This window comes from Rhinopithecus bieti, unplaced genomic scaffold (assembly GCF_001698545.2).
Source record: "Rhinopithecus bieti isolate Rb0 unplaced genomic scaffold, ASM169854v2 scaffold_17010, whole genome shotgun sequence".
NCBI classification, from domain to species: Eukaryota; Metazoa; Chordata; class Mammalia; order Primates; family Cercopithecidae; genus Rhinopithecus; species Rhinopithecus bieti.
Window position 1 is genome coordinate 2,939,275 of NW_016808932.1, and position 25,014 is coordinate 2,964,288.

A 25,014-nucleotide genomic window follows, 5' to 3' on the forward strand; every position below is an offset into this window, starting at 1 on the left:
CGGGCGACAGAGCGAGACTCCGTCTCAAAAAAAAAAAAAAAAAAGTGAAAAAAGATATAAATCATCCAATATGGTTCCAACTTTAAAGTGTATATGTACAGAAAAAGAGGAAGGACATATACAGTAGGATGCTAATGATTATTATAACGTGATTATGGTGTATTACTTCTGAACTTCTTACATTGGCCATGTAGTGCTTTTATATTTAGAGGAAACCAAGTAACATACACGGAAACCCTAAATGATGCCAGTGCCGGCTTTTACTAAACATATTCATTAAAATTTAGATTTGCATATCTCAGTGTAAAATATAAGTTACTGAATTTTAGGTATTTTAGTTTGTATATTTTTGTAACTTTTTTGAAGCAAACCTTTGTTTTTTTTGTTTTGTTTTTGAAACAGAGTCTCGCTCTGTCACCCAGGCTGGAGTGCTGTGGCGCGATCTCAGCTCACTGCAACCTCCACCTCCCGAGTTCAGGCGATTTTCGTGCCTCAGCCTCCTGAGTAGCTGGGATTACAGGCGTGCGCCACCATGCCCGGCTAATTTTGGTATTTTTAGTAGAGACGGGGTTTCGCCATGTTGGTCAGGCTGGTCTCGAACTCCTGACCTTGTGATCTGCCCGCCTAGGCCTCCCAAAGTGCGGGGATTACAGGCATGAACCACTGTGCTCGGCCTGAAGCAAAACCTTTTTAATTTGGATTAAATGAAAGGTGATTTTTCTTTTTCTTAAATGTGGTCATTATAGTGATTGATCGCTTTAGCACTTTTAGTATGTTTCAGTTATGTTAGTAGAAGATATGGCTGTTTTCTACTGAGTGGTACTTGTTTTTTTTGTGAACAACTTGCTAACAAAAATAATTGACCTTGTGAGGAAGGAGATACATGAGTAAGGATTCAATGCAAGGACCTCCTGGTCTGTTTGGTACAGAATTAAATTGCGAATCTGTTTTACTAGTAGTTTTCAATATATAGTTGTACTTTTTAACTGTTTAGCTTTCGCTTGTGTTCACTCTTTGAAGTTTAGCTCTTAAAGATTTAAGAAATCTTGAAATGTAAACATACGTAATGGAACAAAGATACAGTATCTGTTCTCTGCTGGTTGCAAGTTCTCATGTTTTACAATGTGTGTAAAAAATAAAAGACCAAATTACATTAGGGAATTGTTACAGAAGCAAAGCTTTTCTGTTTGCTACATGTTAAAAAACATGAATAAATTGCTGATAACTTTGCATCAGTTTTCTTAATTGCTTCTACCTAAATAGACTTGGCGTTCATGATGAAACACTCTCATGCTTTATGCTCACTGCTTCTCTGCTTCCCTAATTAAAAAAGGATTGAAACTGTAGCTTGTGGATGGGAAGAAATTATTTGAAAGAAATTATTTCATTTATACAAACTTATTTTTAAAATCTTACTTGATTTCTGAATATAATTTGTGAGTTGAGTATTGAATGATAACATAGAAAGTAGTTTTCTATATAGGGACTTTTTAGTAAATGTTTAGACAAATGATTCAACAGGAAATAATGATTATCAGCTTGTTTTATGTTAGTATTTAATGTAAAGAGCTATGTAGAAATCTTGATAGAAATTAACTTTCTCCCACCTTAAAATTTGAGAAGATTTGACATACGTTCTTCACTGGAAGGAATCTTCTTAGGAAGTTTCGTGTAAATATTTATTTTAGCACAATTGCTTTTCTGTATGGAAGACTGTTTTGGTGGTCTGTAAGTAAAAGAGAAAACGATTACAATTTTTTTGTCTTTTTCCAGGCTGAACTCACGGGAATCAAATGGCGTAGGTACAATTTTGGAGGGCATGGGGACTGTGGACCCATAATTTCAGCCCCAGCCCAAGATGATCCAATTCTGTTAAGTTTCATCCGCTGTCTGCAAGCTAACCTGCTTTGTGTATGGCGTCGTGATGTCAAACCGGATTGCAAAGAGTTATGGATATTCTGGTGGGGAGACGAACCCAACCTAGTGGGTGTAATCCATCATGAACTGCAGGGTAAGGTTTCTGTTTTTTTCTTAAAAATTATTTGCATCATATTTTTTTGAACATTGGTAAATTTCAAACAGATTATTAAGACTTGTCTAAAAGAAAGATTTTAAGTGTTTCATGGATATCTCTCTCAAAAGGAACATTCTCACCCCTCTTCCTCCTATCCCTGTTTTTTTTTTTCTAACTCTTGTCCTTTTCCAGTTATGCTGAGAATCAGAACCTTGTGAACCACTGCTTAAATTAAATGAGAGTATTGTGCCTCCTGGGTGTGGTGGGGTGGAAACCAGGCTAAGATCCACTGTTTTTAAGTGATAGTGAATTGTGAGTAACTAACGAGACAGTGAATTGAACAGTTATTGCTTTTTTCCTTGGACTGTGGTTGTTATGGTTCATTGCCAGCTGAACTGTTCGGTGGAAAATTGGAGAGATACAGAAATTTAGTTTTGAGCCTAATTGGACAAAATTGTGAGATTACATTGAATAGCATTTTGAGGAAAGATGAATATATGCGATCTGGTCTGAATTTGGTGTAGCAAATTTTCTCTTGCTTTTATTTCTGCATTTCATGTAATTTGGTGATTCCAGGAAACATTGGCTCCAGTGTTGCCTGAGTTTTAGCTTCAGATTGCATCTGATATCTGGAAACTGAATTAATATAAGAATTTCATTTTTCTAAGCTGCTTTATATATTTACCACAGTTTTATAAGCAGGAAATTTTATCAGTTGTCTTTGAATTTCTGGTAAAAATTTTTACCTTTCTATCTAAGTGTTTCTATTTGGTATGCCAAGGGATTTTCTAAAGCAAGACTAATTCTAATCTTCAGTTAGGGTATTAACTCTTTTTGACTTAGTCTCCTAGAGCCAACTTTTATTATCTCCAAACTATATTGTGTTAATCTGTGGCTGAAAAATTTCAGATCATGTTTGAAATGTTTTGTTACTTGATGTTTTTAATTTTTTTTTTTTTAAAGGAAGGAGTAAAGCTAACTTTAATGTATTTTCGAGGCTGTATTCTAAAGCTTTTACATTTGCCTAAAGGATTTCCTGCCAACTTTTGCTTGACACCTTGCTGGTTTTTCTTGGCAGCCATTTTTTATCTGTGATATCTCCTGCCACAGCAGCCAGAGGGCGGTAAACCACAATGGACTAATTGAGCTGTTTACTTTATGGTCCATTTGTCTGTTCAGCTCAGGCCTTTATTCTGGTGTTTTTTAGGGCATTTGTTTTATAAATATAAGAACCCATTCTGGGTGACATTGCTTGCTTAGCTGGGTAATCAGCAAAATCCCAGAACTTAATGTTCATCCCAAAGCCTGTTTTATGTAGTTAGCAGTTAACTTAGGTAAAATTAGAGTTTCGGACATCTGGATTCTGTTTATCAGAATTTTAAAATAAGATGTCGCCTAGAAGATAGTCACAACATTTTGTTTGTCCATTAAAATATGGAAACATATTTTAATTTTTTCCCATGTAGTAGAGAGGTATAAAGCTTTTAAAAAAAGTGTCTTTCTTATTTTTCATGATTGTTTCTGACTGTCATCTTCTGTTTCTCTGTATTAATCTCTTACATTTTAGCTTTTTGGTCTGCTCTTTGTTAGTGTGGTACATGTCATTTTGCAGTGATGAGGAAACCAAACCCAACTGCTAATTAGGCTTATTTAATTGATAATATAGAATACAATTATTTATCTATGCCAACAAAGAAAATTGTCAGTGTTCTTAGAAATAGCTTATGAAATTATTGTTATTTTTCATGGGCTTTGTTACTGAGTTAACAAAGGGATAGGGCATTTAAATTGTGGTATAATAGTTGCTTTAGTTGCATGTGTAGGATTAATATCTTCAGTATTTTTTGATAAAGAGTTTAAGCAAAGATTGAATTATTTTAGATTTTAAAAAAATTCCAGGAAATGCTACATTTAAATTAGAAAATTAGAAAAAACAGAATCATCGTATGGAGAGAACAGAGAAATAAAAATACTGAAGTCTGAGAGAGTTTTAGATGTTTTATGTGTAAATGAAATTGGTACCATACAGGTTTTCTAATTTTCTAATTAAATGTATTGTGAACATTTTCTCTTGAGAATGATTACTTTTCTTTTGAGTTTGAAAGTGGTATAAGCTGTTTATATCTTGTATTCTACTGGGAAAGTATTACAGTAATGGAATAATTATAACTTCATTGACTGCGTCTGCTCTTTTTAATACGAATTTTGAGCAAGTTTTAGATCTATTTATATGAAGTGTCCATTTTGTAGGTAAAAGTAGTTGAAAAGGTAATACATGATTCAACCTAATAATGGAACATATCTAGCCTTAATTAGAAAAATAAGTGTCATAAAGACAACTTTGTTTCAAATAAGGGGAAATATGATAGCAGTCATGAAAAACTGAAGGATACAAAGAGAATATTTTAATTGGTAGCCATACAAAGTGGGGATATTTTAGAATCTATTTCATTCTCTAATATAGTTGAGTCATTTTATTTTGGGTAAAATAAATTACAGGCCGGGCATGGTGGCTTATTGCTGGTTATCCCAACACTTTGGGAGGTTGAGGGGGCCCGATTGCTTGAGGCCAGGAATTCGAGACCAGCCTGACTAACATGGTGAAACCCTGTGTTTACAAAAAATACAAAAAAAATTAGCCAGGTATGGTGACCTGTGCCTGTAATCCCAACTACTCGGGTGACTGAGGCTGGAGGATCACTTAAACCCAGGAGCCCAGGGTTGCAGTGAGCAGAGATCATGCCACTGTACTCCATCCTGGGCAACAGTGAGACCCTGTCTCAAAAAAATAAAATAAATAAATAGTAGCAGAATCCTGCTAGTAGGCTTTAATGTTAAGCGTGAGATTACCATTATTTGTAACATTTTTTAAATAGGGACATTTTACGTTTCTTACATTGCTTCTTAGTTATGTTATTTGGCATTTCCTGGCTGGTCACGGTGGCTCATGCCTGTAATTCCTGCACTTTGGGAGGCCTAGGCAGGAGGATCACCTGAGTTCAGGAGTTGGAGACCAGCCTGGCCAACATAGTGAAACCCCCTCTCTAGTAAAAATAAACAAAAATTATCTGGGCATGGTGGTGGATGCCTGTAATCCCAGCCACTGGGGAGACTGAGACAGGACAATCGCTGGAAACCGGGAGGCAGAGGTTACAGTGAGCTGAGATCACGCCACGGCACTCATGCTAGGCAACACAGCAAGACTCCATCTCAATAAATAAATACATACATACATAGTAGCAGAATCCTGTTAGCCAGCTTAAATTAAGCATGACATTACCGTTATTTGTAACTTTAAAATAGGGACATTTTACTGTTTCTTAAATTGCTTTTTAGTTATGTTATTTGGCATTTCCCTTTGTCTTCATAGTGTATTCCAAGAAGCGTACTACCAAGAAACCTCACAGTGAGATATAATACCAAAGCAACCATCTTGCATTTAAATGTATAAAGTCTCCCGTAAAATGGGAATAATCCTACAGGGTACACGCACAAGTTAGTTTTATATTATACTTTTTGTTTAATTGCTTGAGATATCTGTGAAATAGTCTGAGAGAAGACTGTAACACATTTATAGTCTGTCCTTGTCACTTGACAGTGACACTTTTGCGCTCTTGTCTGGGGAATTGCTAATATGTATGGTGTAGTGAATTCAGAGCATGGCCTCCGCATTGCTTGGGTTTAAATGCTTGCATGATCACTAGCTGTGTATTCTTGATCTAATTATTTAACTTAAACTGTGCCTCAGTTTTCTCACTGTGAATTAGGTTATGAGGTTAAGAAAAATTAAAAGTACTTAGAGCAGCCTATATAGCAGTTAATCTATAATTGTAACTATTGCTGCTGCTACTGTGTAAAGACCTACAGGCTGCGAATAAATTGTGGCAAGAACAGGTTACCTGGGTCTTAGGTTAGGAGTGAAATAGTCTCCCCTCTAAAAGGCTGAGTAGGTCTGTCATAGTGTGGAGTACACAGAACCAAGGATAAGAAATTTGGACTTAATTTGATAGATTTTGAGGAATTAAAGGTTTCTGATCAGAAAGAGATATAATTAGGAAGATTAACTTAGTAACATACAGGATTAATGTGTACAGGGAAACCATAATATTGTGATTTTAAAATTCTAAATTGGAATATAAACTTAAATATTCTGTTCAGGATACAGATTTATTTAAATTAAAAATACTAATGATTATATACTATAATTCATATTAATAGTCTTTAACACTTTTATTATACCTTTGCTGTTTTGGCTTGACTAAATTCTATATTTTAATTTAAGTTGTAGAGATTAATACAGTGTGCTGAATGGACTTCTCCTCATCTGCCAAACAAATACTTCTTACCTTTTTTTTTTTTTTTCTTTAGACGGAGTCTTGCTCTGTTGCCCAGGCCGAGTGCAGTGTGCAATCTTGGCTCACTGCAACCTCTGCCTCCCAGGTGCAAGCAATTCTCCTGCCTCAGCCTCCTGAGTAGCTGAGATTGCAGGTGTATGCCACCACACCTGGCTAATTTTTGTATTTTTAGTAGAGATGGAGTTTCACCATGTTGGCCAGGCATCTCAAACTCCTGACCTCAAGCGATCTGCCCGCCTCAGCCTCCCAAAGTGCTGGGATTACAGGCGTGAGCCACCGCGCCTGGCAACAAATACTTTTTAAATAAACACAATATTCTGGCCAATTCACTGCCTGTTAGTTAGTGGTGGGAAAGACATGCAATCTGGAAAACCCAAAATAGTACAGAGAGCAAACACAGAACTGCTGATTGCTTGCCCCAAAGCATTACAGATCTCTGGTCCAGAAGGAGAAGTATCAGATTCAGTCTAGTATGTGCTTAAGAATGTTTGTTGAATCAGTTAATGAAACCTATTTTATGAGGTTCTAATGTAGTGCGGTATTGCACTCCCAGAAGATTGACTTATAATCAAATTGTGAAAATTTTTAATGATTTGATAATGTGAGGATATTGAAGCCTAGTTAAAATAAGGCATATTATTTCTGGTTTTAATTCCCAAGGGGGTAGAAATAGCCAATTTTGGGGTATATTTTCTACCAAAATATTTAGCACTAAATATGGACTGTCTACAATTTTAAAACTTATGTTGTCTCTATTTTTGATTATTAGACAAATATAAATTAAGAATACATCTGTACAACTCTAAAAATGATCGTCCCTATAACAGTATCAGAAGTCTTCTCAATTGGTTTTATTGTCAGTACATGGGTAGATTGGCAGTTATTACCCTTTGCTGTGAATTTAGAGACATAAATATAGCCTTTTCTGTTTTTGAGAGTGCTACCACCTATGCCAGGAGGTGTGGGTGATTGTAAAATCATTAGACATAAGAGAGCCTGGAAAAATGGATCTGTTTTCTGACAGTGACCACGGTGTAAGATAATTTAAGGTACTAGTACTATTGTTTATTGAACTGATTGCAACTGGGCATTTTGTAGGAGTGTGGGAAGGCTGAATTTTTTTAGTTTTATAATCTGTATCTATAGATTACAGTCTACAATTCCAAATGGTGGGATTGATAAAACCTTTGTTTAGATAACTCCAAGCAAGAACCTAACTTCTCCACTCCTCCTAGCTTTTTATTTTTAAATAAATATATTTATACACTTATATGCATATGCCTGTTTTGCCACGTGAACTATTTGAAGGTAGTTTTCAGACTTCATGGACCTTTGCCCCTAAATATTTCAGCATTGAAGTGAAACACTTTCTTACATAACCAGAGCACCTTTGTCGTGCTCAATAAATTTAATATCAATATAATTATCTAACATTCAGTCCCTATTCAAATTCCCCAGTTGTCCCAGCAATACCTTTTATAGTTTTCTCTCTCTGATCCAGAATGCAATCAGGATCACACATTTTTAGATGGCCTCTCATTTAGAATATTCCTGAAGTTGTCTTGGGAATCAATGATATTGATGTTGTTTGAAGGGAGCAGTTTAGTTGTCCTGTAAAATATTCCACATTTTGAATTTGTCTAATTGTTTCCTTACAGTTAGAGTCAGGATAAACATTTTCGGCAAAAATATTGAGTAGGTGATGTGTACTTTTCATGGCATCACATCAGAAACATGTCATGTCAGTTTGTCTCTATATTGATGGTACTGAGCTTGATCACTTGATTAAGGTAGTGTCTGCCAGATTTCTCCAGTGTAAAGATATCCTTTCCTTTTGTAATTGTTAAGTAAATTTGGGATGAAACTTGGAGATTGTGTGAATATCTCTTTCCTCAAAAGAGCCTAATTTTGAGCCTGTTTAAACCAACCGAAAACTTCCGGAATCACCTGCTTTTAAAAAATCAGTTGAAATCAGATGAAGAATGCATTCTTAAGTCACAGCAGAGTTCAAGAGAAGAGAATAAAAATATTGAAGATATGCCAAAGGCAAATTATAATGGCAGTGTCACACTCTGAAAATGAATAGCCCCTGTTGCTTAGTGTACCTAAAAAGAGAAGTGTTGACATTGAATTTTCTAAAATCATAGACAATAAAGTATGTAGGAATATATTACTGTGTATTTTAGAGTCTGTGAACTTTCAATTGATTTTTGATGGTTTCTGGTTATCCTTAACTAAATGGTAAAATAATTTCATCAATATTATATATGAATTTATCAGTTGAAATTAAAAAGTTGCTTTCTGGAAAAATAATGACTATTGTAGATATAAAATTGACAGGAATGAAATTATCTCTTGGTAAAATGTCATTCATTTTGAAAATTTCTTTCAAGGAGAAAATCTGATCTTTGACTCATTTTCACTCTGTTTTTATATCTTTTTTCTTTAGTGGTGTTGAATTTGTGAGTTATTGAAATTAATCACTGACTGAATTGGAAAGGAGTTGTATTTATAGTACTTTGATTTATTTATTTTTCAAGTGTAGAATTCTGGTGATTTTGAAAACAGGAATGATACCATTTTACAGCAGCATTGTAGATTTGTAGTATTTTAGATTGGTATCACAGTGCAGCTGAAAAGTAAGTTTCACTTTACTTTGTTGTTGTTGTTGTTGAAATGCAGTCTCACTTTGTTGCCCAGGCTGGAGTGCAGTGGTGTGATCTCGGCTCATGGCAGGCTCCGCCTCCCTGGTTCAAGTGATTCTCCTGCCTCAGCCTCCCAAGTAGCTGGGACTATAGGTGCTTGCCACCATGCACAGCTAATTTTTTGTATTTTTTTTTGAGTAGGGCTGCATGTTGGCCAGGCTGGTCTTGAACTCTTGACCTCAAGTGATCCTCCTGCCTTGGCCTCCCAAAGTGCTGGGATTACAGGTGTGAGCCATCATCCCCAGCTACTTTACCTTTCGTATTTGTCATTATTTTGTGGATAATAGTGAAAAATACATTTGTATTTCATGAGAAACAAGTACTTTCAGGACAAACACATATCCAGTGGTAAATGGTAGCTAGGTCTAAGTAGTTTATAAAGTATACTTTTACTTTTCTTGGACCTGAATTATTCAAGTTTTGATGTAAATTTCCTGATTCTTTTAATAATTATATTACTGTTCTGTTTTTCTGTTGTATTTGAAAGAATGAGTTTGCCAAAGCTATAAAGTCATAAGTTTTCATTGTGTGATGGTTATCTGAATGGTTCTAGTGCATACTTATTAAATGTTAGACTTAATATGTAATTATATACTTTAAAGAAAAAATAGCATACTCATTAAGACTTTGGTAAATAATACATTCATATTGTAAAATTATGGTAAGATAATCTCAGTTCTTTCAGACAAAGAATTGAAAAAGATCTAGTGAATTAGATAAAATTATTAAGGTAAGTATGCTTGAAATTGAGAGAACAACAACCTAAGTCTAACTTTTGAGTGTAAGTAAAATCGATGTGTGACCACAGGCAACTTACTGAACCATGTAATTAGTTTTTTTCTATGAAAAATGAGACATTTATACTGAGATTGTGGTGAAATAGCGTGTAAAGGGCTTATGTTCTAATGATGTGAAAATTAAGCAATTGGTAAGACAAATTATAATTTTCAGTTTGTTGGGAAGTATAGTTATTATGACCTACCTAACGTTTTGTGTTGATATGAAATCACCTACTTATATAAAGTAAACCTGAGTAAAATCCCCTTAAATGAGGTGTTAGAGTCATCATTGGAACAAATACGGTTGAAAATTGTCTTAACACTAGATTAACTGTTATTTGGTATATTATATATTTTTTTGAAATGTGAGTAATTTTTATGATTGATACATCATGACTTGTAGGTTAGTGTTTAGTCTGACATTTTTAAGTGTAGCCATGTTTGATCCCCCCCTCACCATTTGTGTATATTTTATTTCAAAAGCTTGTACTTTCATAGAAAACCTTAAGATTTAGAAGAGGTTGTTGTGGCCTGGTGCGATGGCTCATGCCTGTAATCCTAGCACTTGGGGAAGCTGAGGAGGGAGGATCGCTTGAGTCCAGAACTTTGAGACCAGCCTGGGAAACATAGTGAGATCCTATCTCTGTTAAAAAAAAAATTAAAAAAAAGAGGTTGTTGAACATTAAGATGGCGTAGTGATATAGGTAAAGGGTTTTTTTTTTCTTAGTAAAATATTTTCTTAGTTTTATTTCTTAGGGAAGGTGAGGTAAGAATCTGAATGTGGAAAATTGAAGAAAGGGTTTAAATATTGGTAGAATTTAGGGTCTAAATAATTCAAGAAAGAATTATATTTTAGAACATTAAAATTCAGTGGAGTACAGCTACACATTTATAGAGAATAACACCTTCTGCTTATAAGCAAATTCACTGTTGACGTGTATAAATGGCATTAGGTTGGTCGTACTGTTCACATTATTTTATATAGGGGATGAAATAAAAATTCCCTAAAATAAAACTAGGGTTTTCTTAGGAAGGAGGAAGTGGGGAATGGATCTTGGTGGTCATGAACGAGTGTCCTCTTCTGCAGTGGGACCCTGTCTCTGCAGAAAAGAAAAACAGTAGTTGGGCATGGTTGGTGTTCGCCTTGTAGTTCCAGCTACTTGGGAGGCTAAGGCAGGAGGATTACTTGAGCCCAAGAGTTCAGGGTTACAGTGAGCTGTGATTGTGCCACTGCAGTCCGACCTGAGTGACACAGTAGTAAGAGCCTGTCTCTAGAAAAGAAAAAAATAAAGAAAACTTGTTGTTTAGTGTAGCCACCTCATTAATGATCTTAGCAAGATCTTCTGCATGGAGAAGCTGCTACTTCTCCTTGTGCCTTTATGTAATGGAAATGGAATCTTTCCTTAATCCTCATGAACCAACCTCTGCTAGCTCCCAGGTTTGCTTCTTCACCTCTCTCAGTCTTGGTAGAATTGAAGAGAGTTTGTGCCTTGTTCTGGATTAGGCTTTGACAATTAAGGGAATATTGTGGCTGGTGTGATCTTTCAGATTATCCAAACTTTCTCCATATCAACAATAAGCCTGTTGCACTTTCTTATCATTCATGTGTTCACTGGAGTAGCAATTGTAATTTCCTTCAAGATTTTTTTTTTTCCATTCACAGCTTGGCTTCTTGGCACAAAAGCACTAACTTTCAGCCTATCTTGGCTTTCGACATGACTTCTTCACTAAGCGTAATCATTTTTCACTTTTGGTGTAAAGTAAGAGATGGGCAGTTCTTCTTTTCACTTGAACATTTAGTGACCGTTGTAGGGTTATTAACTGGCCTAATTTTAATATTGTTTCTAGCAAATAGGCTTGAGAAGAATAAGAGAGATGGGAAAGAGCCAGTCCAGGAGCAGTCAGAACACATACAATAGTGATCAATTGGTTCAGTTCGCTTTTTTATACGGGTGTGGTTTGTGGTGCCCCTGAACAATATAATAGTAATATCAAAGATCACTGACCACAGATCCACCATAACAGATGTTATAATAATGAAAATGTTTGAAATATTGCAAGAATTACCAAAATGTGTCAGAGACACAAGAATTGAGCACATGCTTTTTGAAAAATGGCGCTGATAGGCTTGCTCACCACAGGGTTGCTACACACCTTACATTTGTAAAAAGTGCAGCATCTGTGAAGCAAAATAATGTAAAGTGCAATGAAATGAGATATTCCTGTATCTTATTGAGGTAGTTGATAACCTGGAATTACATATCTGCCATCTTTCCCCGTTATTTTTTCTTTGTAGATATCTGTTGTCGTAGCCCAGCTACTAAAAAATCCGAGATACATAGCAAAATAATGGGAAAACTATTGGTGAAGCAGGAGGCTACCTTTGAGTTGTTTTATGGTCTCTGGATCTGCTTAAAGTATAATAGACTAAACTGATATATAGATCTCTGTGCTTAACTTTCTGTGAATAATTGTTTGAAAATGTAATTACAGATGGTTTCCACTTGGTATTGTTTTATGGTGGCTGAGCAAATGGAAATTAAAACTTGATATACTCAGCCATAAGTATCTTTAGGCCTAAGGTTAAAAAAAATTAATGGTAGAAATACCAAATATTTTTTTCCTTTTAAAAAATCCAGATACTGTAGACATCTGTTGTTGGTTTTTTTTTTGAGATGGAGTCTCACTCTGTTGCCCCAGGCTGGAGTGTGGTGGTACAGTCTCTGCTCACTGCAACCTCTGCCTCTGGAGTTCAAGCCATTCCCCTGCCTCAGCCTCCCAAGTAGCTGGGATTAAAGGTGCGTGCCACCATGCCTTGCTAATTTTTGTATTTTTAGTAGAAATGGGGTTTCACCATGTTGGCCAGGCTGGTCTCGAACTCCTGACCTCAAGTGATCTGCCCTCCTGGGCCTCCCAGAGTGCTGAGGTTATAGGCGTGAGCCACTGCTCCTGGCCGAAATCTGTTTTAAATACTAGAACATCATGAAATTGGATTCTGTGGCTTTAAGCATTTCATGACTGAGCTGCTGTCTGGATGCTACCTGAAGAGATTTCCATTGAATATCATTATGGCTAGCAAGTGTTCCATCATTTTCTTTAAGCTCCATCTGTGTAAATATTTTTGAACAATTTTCCACAAGTAGAGGGCCACATACCTATTTCTTATAAACCTGACGTTGATAAAATGCACTCTTTGTATAATTGGGTCTTGTTTTGATCCTGGCACTTTCATATTGGGATTTGGCAGTGAGTTCAACAGAATAAGCATTATCCTCTTGAGGCCCATCTAGGATTGAACTAAAGGGCTTCTACAATATCCACATGATCATACAATTAGTTCTCTCTCTCCCTCTCCTTTTTTTGTGCTGTGATATTGTAACTGAATATGAGCTGGTTGCCAGGGTATTGTGGTAGAATAATACCCTGCAGTTTGTAGTTAATCACGCAGCAGAACTGGCTTGATTTAAAAAAAAAAAAAGAATAAGATAAAATTAGATAAAGATGAAGTGGCTTTGTGTTGAAAAGATTGTATGTATATGATGATAAAAAGGAAGGTTAGAGTGTTCATGAATCTGTCGTCGTTAGTCTTTTCTTCATATTTATATAATGTCATGCAAAATATTTTCCTTTTTAAAAATTTTATTTTGACTTTGCTAGCACTTGGTGGACTTAAGTAAGACTTTTGCTAATCTTGAAGGCTTTCTGACACAAGAGAAAAAAAGCAAATATTTGTGGAAAGACTGCTTGAATAAGGGAAGTGTGAACCTATTCAGCATGAGGTTTCTTCATTAAGTTTGTTTTATTTTTCATAGGTAACCTTGAACTTGTTTAAATGTAAGCTGCTTTGCTGTTGGCTATTTTAATAAGACATGTTATTCACTTTGAAATATATTTAGTCTAAAGGAGAAAAATTTAGATACTCTGAGTTAAATTTCAGGCACTGTATTTTTTTAGCTTATCTTAAAAGTAGCCCAGTAGGTATTTATAATAAAAAGATTGCCTGCCTTGGCATCCTTGGGCAAACTACATACAACTCTGATTGTTTAGGGAGGAAATAGCATTTGTTGACAATAACTCCTATTTTGGAAACATTTGTAATGCCATTTATTGGTTTCACGAAGAGTGTAACAAAGAGGGGCTCTTGATTTGGGTAGCAGAGGTGGCTGGGAGCAGTTATCCTCATCGCTATGGTAAAGGCTTTATTAACTAGAACTCAGTTGGAGCCCTGAAACAAATTTAAAAGTGCCCCCTCATCCCCAGTAATCACATACCATTTTGTAAAAAAAAAAAAAGGTTAAATGACTTAAATATAGCAATATCAGTGATTAGTCCCAGTATACACAGATATCTATTTGATTCCCAGTAAGGTTGAGACAATGTGCTAACTTAGCACATAGCAAAAACTTTAATGGGATGTCCTGGGGTCAGTACTGATTCAGCTCAGTTGCCCACACATTTAGAATTACAGTGTTATGTCATAACAGTCAAATGGTGTATGAGAGGATGTTTTAAAAAGTACTTTTCAAGCTTTATACATGTAAGGTGTGCTGGGCTTGGTGGCTCATGCCTGTAATCCCAGCGCTTTTGGAGGCTGAGGTGGGAGGATCGTTTGAGGCCAGAGGATCACTTGATCCCAGGTGTTGGAGATCAGACTGGGCAACATGGCAAAGCCTCATGTCTACAGAAAATGAAAAAATTAGCTGGGCATGGTGGCGTGTGCCTGCAGTCCCAGCTACTTGAGAGGCTGATGTGGGAGGATCACCTAGGCTTGGGAGGTCAAGGCTACAGTGAGCCAAGATTTTGCCACTGCACTGCAGCCTAGGTAACAGATTGAGACACTGTCTCAAAAACGAAACAAAACAAAACAATAACAACAACAAACCCCAAACGGTAAGGTGTTACCATTGTTAAATGATCTCTTATATTTAAAATTACCACCATCTATTTGAGCCTATATTATGTTAGTTGCTATGTAAAATACAGAAATGAATCGGAAACATTTTTACATTTCAGGAGCTGAGAACCTAGTAGAAGAGAATAGCATATACACACAGAGCATTGTTAAAGGGTAGAAAGTAAAGTCTCCTATGTAGGGCCCATGGTATTCCTGGAGTTTTATGTAAGGGGCTGAGCCTTGAGGAAGAGTTGATTTTTGAGTACAATAACCTTAAAGGGTATAGAATTTGGATATATGGCTATGTAAGGGCAAGCAGGTGTGTGCAACTGCACATTCAAGGATCTAGAGTAGGGAATTTTGAAATGTGTATTGGGGAAGAGTTAAACATGAGAAATTGATTGAAAATGAACATTTGGGCCTGTTGGAGCTTAAACACTAGGCCAAGCAGTTTGGGCTTCATAGGTAGTTGGGATCTTAGAGGGTTTTTGAATAGGACTTAGATAGAAGCTCCTAGTAGATTATAAACTGTATGGGGGTAGGACCTGCATCTGACTTTTGTCCATCATTGTAATTCCAGGACCGTCGTAATGCCTGGTACATGTGTCTGCTTTGACAGCACATATACTAAAATTGGAATGTAGTGCCTGGTACATATTGGTTGAATAAACCAGTGAGCAGATTTAATGGATGTAATAGAAGTTTGTGTAAAGATTATCAGTCTAGCACCATTGCATGCTAGGAAGACTCCCTGGTATCCTGTAACACATAGGAAAACATGATGACCTGATGTTGTTATAGGATACTGTTTTAAGGAGAGGATGTGACCACATTTGAAAGATTTTCTTGATGCATTGATTTCTTTATTAACTGCAGTTTGAAAAAACAGTGATATCCTTTCCTTCTCTTTTTGCATTATCTTATTTTTTATTTTATTTTTGAGATGGAGTTTTGCTCTTGTCGGCCAGGCTGGAGTGCAATGGTGTGATCTCTGCTCACTGCAACCTCCGCCACCCGGGTTCAGGCGATTATCCTGCCTCAGCCTCCTGAGCCGCTAGGACTACAGGCACGTACCACCATGCTCGGCTAATTTTGTATTTTTAGTAAAGACTGGATTTTCCTGTGTTTGGCTGGTTCTGAACTCCTGACCTCAAGGTGATCTGCCCAACCTGGCCTCCCAAAGTGCTGGGATTACAGGCGTGAGCCATAACGCCAGGCCTGCAGTATCTTATTTTATAGTCTGTAGTTGAATTTTTTAAATGGAAATTTAAAAGTTTTTTTTTTACATTGAATACTTCTCCATATGTTATTTTTATTAGTATTGGAGATAGCAAGTAGTTTGAGCATTTGAACAAAATCATATTTTGTAATTGTCCCATAGAACAGATGGCTATGGAAGAGCACTATTTGTTAGGTTAAAGTGCTTAATAATATTTATGTGTCAGAATCCTTATAAGCACATTAACTTATAAATACATCATGGATTGAATGACATTGACTGTCTTACATAAGTTATAAATTGCCATTCCAACACTGGAGTTGATATTTGCTGCACGGCAATGATGAGTAATATTGCTTAGCTGAGGCTCTCTCTGAGAAAGTCCTGAATGTTTCACTATAGAATCAAATTGACAGTGGCTTTCATTGAGTTTTCTACCTTTCACTCTGGAATCCTGAGTTAATTACTAGCTTCTGTAAGTGTCATGGCAACAGACTACATGATAAAATGAGATTGTACGATTTAGGCAAACATTTTCAATGAAATCTTTAATAGTTTTTAGTGACAGTGTACATATTTTGCTGAGTTGTTTATCAAAACAGCCTTTGGGTTGCATCTCCTTTCTAAATATTTAAGATAGCAAGTTAGTACATTGCAAATTGTATGATTTTAAAGTGGCATATTTCAAAGATTATTAACAAGGTACATGTTAAACAAGATATATCTCCTCCAACGATGCTTGCAAACACACACACATACCTGGAGTTGCTTGAATTCCATATATTAGTTGAAATTTTGGTTCGGCAACACCTGAAATGCCACCATGTTTCCCGGAAGATGCTCAAAAGAGTACTTGTATCATTAGTGAGTCAGACTTTCTTGGCCAGGAGCCATCTCTTACTCTCTTTTTCAGTTTGTGAACATAGCTCAGCTGGCATTGCAATATAGGTCACGGATTTTGGATTACTCCCTTCTGTTCACCCTCACATATCCAAAATGGAACAGAGGCTGGGAAGAAATAAATCTATCATTCTTTTGTTATCCTTTGCCTATGTAGAGGTAGAGGTCATAGGATTAAGTGTAGAAAGTAAAAATAAGAAATGGAGTGTTCATACAGTGCCACTTCCTGTGACATGTCATTGCAGACAAGACGTTTACATTTGCTTGTCTTCATTCTTGTCTGTACTATGGAAATTACGTCTTTATTTTATGGTACAACATGAAGTGAGTGTGAAAAGCAGCTAGATTTAACTGTTGTGTAAATGCACTTTATAGCCATATATTTTTAAATGAACTCTACTGTCAAAATATTAAAATCTTCATGATTTTAGATGCTAAATAAGAATATAATTTTGCTTTTCATAGTTTTGGCTATACTTTCTACTTGTATACAATTTGAGTTGTTTTCCACCTAGCATTGTCAGTATAGTCTTAATTAAATTATATATGGGCATTGGACGTTTTAAAATGTGGTCTTTTGTAACTACTTTCTGTCTTTGGCTGTGCAAGAATGATTATGATATTTATGCCCTTGCTCCTTATGGGGATTTGAATAAAAAATACTTTTTCATGTTATTTTAAATAGAGATTGTGATCTAATCCCTTGAAAATTAGTTTGATGTCTCTTAATTATCAGTTGATCAGAGTGTTTTAAACTTTTATTAGTATCACATAAACAGAATAAGCAAGAGTATTTGATTAACAAAGATTATTTTTCCACATTCATGCTGCATGATATATAATAAGCTTATTTCCTTTTCCACATTTGATTTTTTGTTTGTAGAATAATTTTTATTTGTGCTTGTTGTGCCTAATTTTATAGTACCAATAAACTAGGAATGAATGAAGGTTTAAAAGAATTATATATTGAAAATTGTGAACCAGAAAATAATCAAATATTTATGGTTAGTTCATATGTACTAGGCATTGTGGTAGGTGCTTGGTGATCAATCTTGCAGTGTAAAGTAGTTTTGGATTTATTCTTTCTGAATATTAACTTGAATGATTTACAGGGAAATTTTCGATACTACTAATTTTTTTTTTTTTTTTTTTTTAAGACAGGCTCTTACCCTGTCACCCAAGCTGGAGTGCAGTGGCGCGATCACAGCTCACTGCAGCCTAGACTTCCTGGCTTAGGTGAGCCTCTCACCTCAGCCTCCTGGGTAGTAGCTGGGACTATAGGCATGTACCACCATACATGGCCAATTTTTGTATTTTTTATAGAAGTGGGATTTCACTATGTTGTCCAGGTTGATCTTGAACTGGGCTCAAGTTATCCACCTGCCTCAACCTCCCAAAGTGTTGGGATTACAGGCATGAGCCACCACTCCCGGCTGCTAATTTGTTTTTATACTTTTGTGTTTATTAAACTCATTTTTATTTAATATGTAGGATAGAGTTAGTAGTTATCAAATAAGTGGCAGCTTTTGCCATATTGAGATTGTTAATTTAACCTAGTTGAACACTAGAGGGACTGCAAACTAATCACTGAAATTTGAGTTCAGTAGTATATTAGTTGAGAAGCTTTGTTTAAAAATGCAGAACCACACAGTTTTTTACTCCAACTATGTGGTTTTCATAAGACTAAGTATTATGCCTAAAATTTTACCTGGTAACTTATTTGGTTAATTAATTCTCGGGTTAGTAGACCATATATAAAATGTAACCTCTGCCAATATAGTTAGAGCAAAGCAAAAAACTTTTGTTTATGGTCCCTTTACTTTGAGACAGAGTCTCGCTCTGTTGCCCAGGCTGGAGTGCAGTGGCACAATCTTGACCCACTGCAGTCTCTGCCTCCCGGGATCAAGCAGTTCTCCTGCCTCAGCCTCCCAAGTAGCTGGGATTACAAATGCACACCACCATGCCTGGCAAATTTTTGTATTTTTAGTGGAGATGAGGGTTCACCATAATGGCCAGGCTGGTCTTGAACTTCTGACCTCAAGTGATCTGCCCACCTTGGCCACCCAAAGTGTTGGGATTATAGGTGTGAACCACCACATCTGGCCCTGTGTCCTCTTTTAAAATCCAGTATGTGTACTTTGATGGTCTAAGAGAAGCGGGAATCTGGAAGTTGGCTATGTAAATAGTAGTTTTCTCTTGGAAATCTCTGAGTAAGAGGCAATAGAGTTTAGAAGAAGTAAATATTAATTTAAATAGTAATTAAGATTATTATTTTGTGGAGATTTTAATTGATCCCATGATTATTTGATGTGTTTTGTGAAAAGATTAGTTTATAACGGCATTAACAGCTTAAGCTAGTCTGTTATAACTTTAGTTCATTTAGGCAGTTTTACAGATAGTTTTGCTATTTCATTTTAAAAACTGGTAGGTAGAGCACGGTGGCTCACAGCTGTAATCCCAACACTTTGGGAAGCCAAGGTGAGTGGATCGCGAGGTCAGGAGTTCACGACCAGCCTGGCCAAGATGGTGAAACCCTGTTTCTACCAAAAATACAAAAACTGGCTGGGCGTGGTGGTGCGCACCTGTAATCCCAGCTACTTGGGAGGCTGAGGCAGAGAACTGCTCGAACCTGGGAGGCGGAGTCTGCAGTGAGCTGAGATCACACCACTGCACTCCAGCCTGCCCCACAGAGCAAGACTCCATCTCAAAAAACAAAACAAAAAAACTGGCAGTTGAACTTAATTTGGTAAGAACTTTTAAAATATAGCTTTTGGCATTAAAAGCTTGAATACTTTCTAAATAGGACTTTGGTTCAATTTTGACATTTTACTCTCAAAATAATATGGTTTGGAAATGCTGTATTAAATTGCAAACATTTAATATGTATACAATAAATGAATGCTTCTGAAAGTTAGGTTTGATGGTTATCCAGGGATTTTGATGTCTACATTGTGGACATAAACAATGAATTAATCTTTATATTCACATCTCTTTGTAAAGAAATCTTAAAAATCACTTAAGATTAATAAAATGAATGAATTGAGTATAGATGTCTTCATTTTCTTCATAAATAAATTTATTTATTTTTATATTTGTAAGGCTGATCTAGCTTTAGTTAAAATACTAGAACATTGGTGTAAATAGGCATCTGTCTATTTTTACCTTTAACAGTATGCTAATTAGATTTTTAAAAATGTGGAAATACATACTAATAACATGAATATAATTTAAATTCTTTATGTTTATGAGTATTCCTCTTTATTTCACTTCCCTTGATTAGATGTTCATAAAATTCACTGTATAAGTTAAGAATAAGTCCAGTTACGTACAGAAAAGAAAATTTAAAAACCTTGTCTATTATTGACATTCTGTCAGCTTCCAAAATTTTTGGATCTGACTAGAATGATGTATGTGATTGGCTTTTTTACCTTGACACTTTTCATTCTAACTTGTAAGAATTTCGGTATAGGCCGGGCGTGGAGGCCAAGGTGGGTGGATTACTTGAGGTCAGGAGTTTGAGACCAGCCTGGGCAATATGGCGAAATCCTGTCTCTACAAAAAATACAAAAAAAATTAACCAGATGTGGTGGCACATGCCTGTAATTCCAGCTGCTGGGGTGGCTCAGGCTGGAGGATCACTTGAGACCGGGAGACAGAGGCTATAGTGAACTGAGATTGCACCACTGCACTCTGACCTGGGCGACAGAGCAAGACCAAAACTTTTCCCTGAAGACTGAATTTCTGGAAAATGCCAAAAAGTACATAGAGTACTGAACTGTGAGTCTCAGAGGTAGGGTGAAGGGATGTTAGATATAAAAGTATGTTTTGTTGTAAATGTTGGCTGGTTGACATAATTATAATTGTTGGCATTGCAGGAATCTTTGAGTGTCTGTTGTTTTGAACAGAGTTAAAAACTGACCTTGACTTTGTTATATTTAGAAGGAGTGGGCAGTAATTGCCAGTGTGTTAAATATTAGATTTGAAGGTTATTGGATATTCTTGAGAGCTATAAAAAATCCCATTTTATTAATTATCTTTTGTTCTATGTTTTGGCTTTTGCAGAAAGTATTATATGAAGTAAACTTGATCATTGAATGCCTCTGGGTTAAAAAAAATTACGTGTTTCGGAAAATGACTTGACAAAAGTTTAATTAGAGAAAGGCTGATTTGATAGTTATGCTATTGAATCTTGTTATGTTATCGAATCTCTTATACTTGGAGGAGGAGGGGAAGTGTAAAATTCAATTCAACAAGCATGTGTTGAGTGCTAAACAACTATGAAGTGTGCTGGGAAAGACATGGTTAGTTACTTCCAGGAGACTGAGGTATATAACTGGTTGCTCATTTTTTCCGGAAACTTAATTAATGCATTTTGAATTTAAGGCACCTTATTTTGGTATAGTTCTCGGGATGCTTATGAGGTTTTAGTGGGTTCTCTTTACTCTTGCTGTGTGTTTTTGTTTATTTAATCATCAGATATTACTGCACTTCAAATAAGGGCCAGATAATGTGTTAGGTATTGGGCATTCACTGTTGGACTGTGTCATTTGGTTCTTCATCTCACAGAGTTTATCCTTTAATGGGACAATTAGAGAAGTAAACAGGAAGGTACACTACAGTGTGATAAATGCTGTGATAGGGGAAGTAAGTACTTCTCCTCTGTTCATGTTTTTGCCTCTTCCAAGTTCTTGTTCCTGCTGCAACATCAGCAGTTTGTTTCTCTTGTTTAAAATGTTTAGCCAATTTTTTTTGACTTTTATAAGATGTCATCATTTTGGGATGATACAAAGATGGGCCAGACATGAACTGTTTTTGTGGGTATGGGAGGAGGCGGATAGGACTTTTACTAACCTTGTTTGAAACTTAAAGGGATGTAGTTATGTCTCAAGACAGCCAAATTTGCAGGTCTGAAATACAGTTTTTTAAAAAAATGTGTCATTTTTCTCTGCCAGCTTCGCAAGATTAAATTTTTTGCCATGTTGCACTCTGTAATACCCTGATAGCTGCTTATAAAAACTTGACTTTGCTCACATTTGCGCTCCTGGTTTCGTTCCCCATAGTTTTTGGTTATCTTCATCAGGGTGGGTGGGTGGGTGCTTCAAGCACCCTCCTTGGTCATGGCTCATGTTATCATGCTGCCTGTCTTTCCTGGCAAGAGAACGTCACAGAGAGAGCACACGTTCCAGCACAATTATTAGGGTCTTCAGTTAATATTCCTATCTAAGTATAAGGGAAAGACTTCCAAATTATCACCAAAAAGCATTAAAAAGTCAAAGTATCAGCAGAACATGAAAAAAGTCAAAGTTATTAAAACTTTTCTTTCTTGAGGACAACAGTAGATTTTTGCTTAAAGTTTTCTGTCCTTAGTAACTTTGCTGCCATATATTATTGTGGGGTATTTGTATGCATTGATATGGGATTTTCTTGCTGGTTAGATACATCTTTGTTGGAGATTTTCAGTGTCAAATCAAATATAGTAATATATTAGTCTCTGCTACAGTAACTAGTTTTCAAACCGCCAGATTTCTCTTGAGACACTGAATCCCCTATATTGAATAGAATGTTTGTGAATATGGTACACGAGAAAGTGGATTTAATACCCTGCATGGCTTTATGCTTCTTACATTGATCAGTAAAGTGACCTTTCACAGTTTTCCCCCCAGCAGTCAGTACATGTTTAAACTAAACTTGATGTGCTCTGTGAGCAGCCATCACTGTGGTTTTCACTTTTTCCAACCACTGTTGGACCTTTGTATACCTTTCTTCCAGAAGCATCTCTGTCCCCTTCTTTCTTGAGCCAAGCATTGATTCTTGAAGTTTTAGATGCTAGTAGGAGTGATGACTGTCTGAAACAGGATGTACTACACTTGTAGTAGGCATGGTAATAGAGCTACAGATAAAGTCCTCTGGGAATTGGGAAGAGTAGAGGTGACCTCTAGATACCAGGATTAAGCAAGTCTTATGGAGGGTGTAGCAGTAAAAATAATGCTTCCGGCCCGGTGTGGTGGCTCACGCCTGTAATCCCAGCACTCTGGGAGGCCAAGGCCGGAGGATCAGTTGAGCCCAGTAGTTTGGGACCAGCCTGGGCAACACAGTGAGACCCTGTATCTAAATAAGTAAATAAAGCTTCAGAGAGTAAATTAGGACATGTGGGTTTCAGGGGCAGAAGAGAGGGAAGATAGCTTAGTAAAAGTGTCACAAGAGCAGAGACGCAGTGGACAAGTATAGGTCATAGCTAGAATTTCAGCTTGTCTGTTGAGAGGTTGTAATAAAGAGTAGAGGAAGAAAAAAGTTTGAAAAGGTAATTTAAATCAGATCATGGGAGACCTTGAATACTGGGTTTAATACATTACGACCATTCAGTAGACCATTAGCGGATCTCTTGAGAGTCTTGAGAAGAGAGTTAGGTGAACAGTTGGGAGGATTAATCTGGGTTACAATATGTTAAATAAATTGGGGCTGGGACATTGATGGTAACGAGAGTATTAAGAGGTGGTTCCTCATTCTTGGGAAGGTGCAGTGAGGACCATTAAATTGGTGTTTTGTGTATTTTTAATCACATCTGGTGTTTTGATCCTTAAATATTGTACTTTTGTGTGAAAGAGCTTTAATTTATTGGTATTAAAATAATCCACTTCAGTGTAGGGAAAGGGGCTTGGCTTCATTTTATCTGTTAAATGTACATTGAACAATTACTCTTCCTGGATGCTGTGCTAGACATTATGGATGTAGAAGTAAGGAAGATATGATCCCAGCATTTTAGGTTTTTTGTATTTTAGCACAATAGGAGATAATGAATTGGAATTTTAGTAACTCCTTGTGTTCAGAGCTTATAGGATATCAGCTATAAGAGAGGCAGGTTAAGAGGATGTTTGATGCTGGAAAGATAGATAGGAACCACACTGTGTAACATGTCTTTGGCTTAATTCCTTAGTGGACAAAGCCTTTGAAGGTTCTATGGAATGTGTGGTAACAGATTTCTCCAAGACTTCTGAGAAAAACAGGATGTAATATGGTTTTGTCACTTGCGAAGGAAACAAGGAATGTTCACTTAGAGGGATAGAGGAAGTACTGATTGTCATTTAGACTACTTCATTTGTAGGTGAAGAAGCACAAAGATACTATGTTATATTGGATTACTGATAGTAACTAAAGCAAAAATAAGATATTTTAGACTGCCACTTCCAAAAAACCTCTTTATTGGAACATTTAAGAGGAATTAACCTACTGCTAGTTTAATTTATGCATGTATAATGATATCCTTTGGAATTTTATTTTTTTATTTATTTTTATTTATTTATTTATTTTTTTGAGGCGGAGTCTCGATCTGTCGCCCAGGTTGGAGTGCAGTGGGCCGGATCTCAGCTCACTGCAAGCTCCGCCTCCCGAGTTCACGCTATTCTGCCTCAGCCTCCCGAGTAGCTGGGACTACAGGCGCCCGCCACCTCGCCCGGCTAGTTTTTTGTATTTTTTAGTAGAGACGGGGTTTCACTGTGTTCGCCAGGATGGTCTTGATCTCCTGACCTCGTGATCTGGCTGTCTCGACCTCCCAAAGTGCTGGGATTATAGGCTTGAGCCACCGCGCCCGGCCCCTTTGGAATTTTAATGCAGATTTTGATAATTTGTAAATTTAAGGGTGCCCTGAACATTAGGGTCTATTAGTTGATAGTAGTGATGTGAGACCAGATTGATAGACTTATATTCTTAAATAGGGTGGCCTGAATTTATCAGTCCAATAAAAGTGCATGTCTGTGAGGCAACAAAGATTATTATGTTTGAGAATTTTTGTTTTTGTTGGCGATAAAATAGTGCAGAACTAACCAAATACGTTTATTGACCATATGATAGAAATTGCAGTGAGTTTAGTTAGAAGGTTTTTAGGTACAATGTGAACTGTACTGTTTTTTGCTTCTGAGCATGTTGAGTGAAGTGATTTTGAGCCAGTCATTCTGTCTGAGTTGTTTAAAGGAGATCAAGAGAAAAAAAGCTATTATTGAAAAACTATATTTTCCTTAGAGATTGCTGGCGAATAGTGGGAAATTTTGGTATTACATATATTTCATCCAAATTTGGGATGAATATATAAATATAGTATTAAAATTTTGATTTTGTGTTTGATTAGGTTCTTGGTTTATATTATAAAAATAT

The 25,014-nt window shown here is 36.3% G+C and overlaps 1 protein-coding gene across 1 annotated transcript in view; it reads left to right on the forward strand.

Annotated features, from left to right (window-relative positions):
* MED13L (mediator complex subunit 13L) overlaps positions 1-25,014 on the forward strand; it is a 192,673-nt gene that overhangs the window by 45,278 nt on the left and 122,381 nt on the right. Inside the window, exon 2 of the mRNA XM_017887886.1 lies at positions 1,774-2,011. Within this exon, the coding sequence (XP_017743375.1) occupies positions 1,774-2,011 (238 nt within the window). The remainder of the gene's footprint in view (positions 1-1,773; positions 2,012-25,014) is intronic.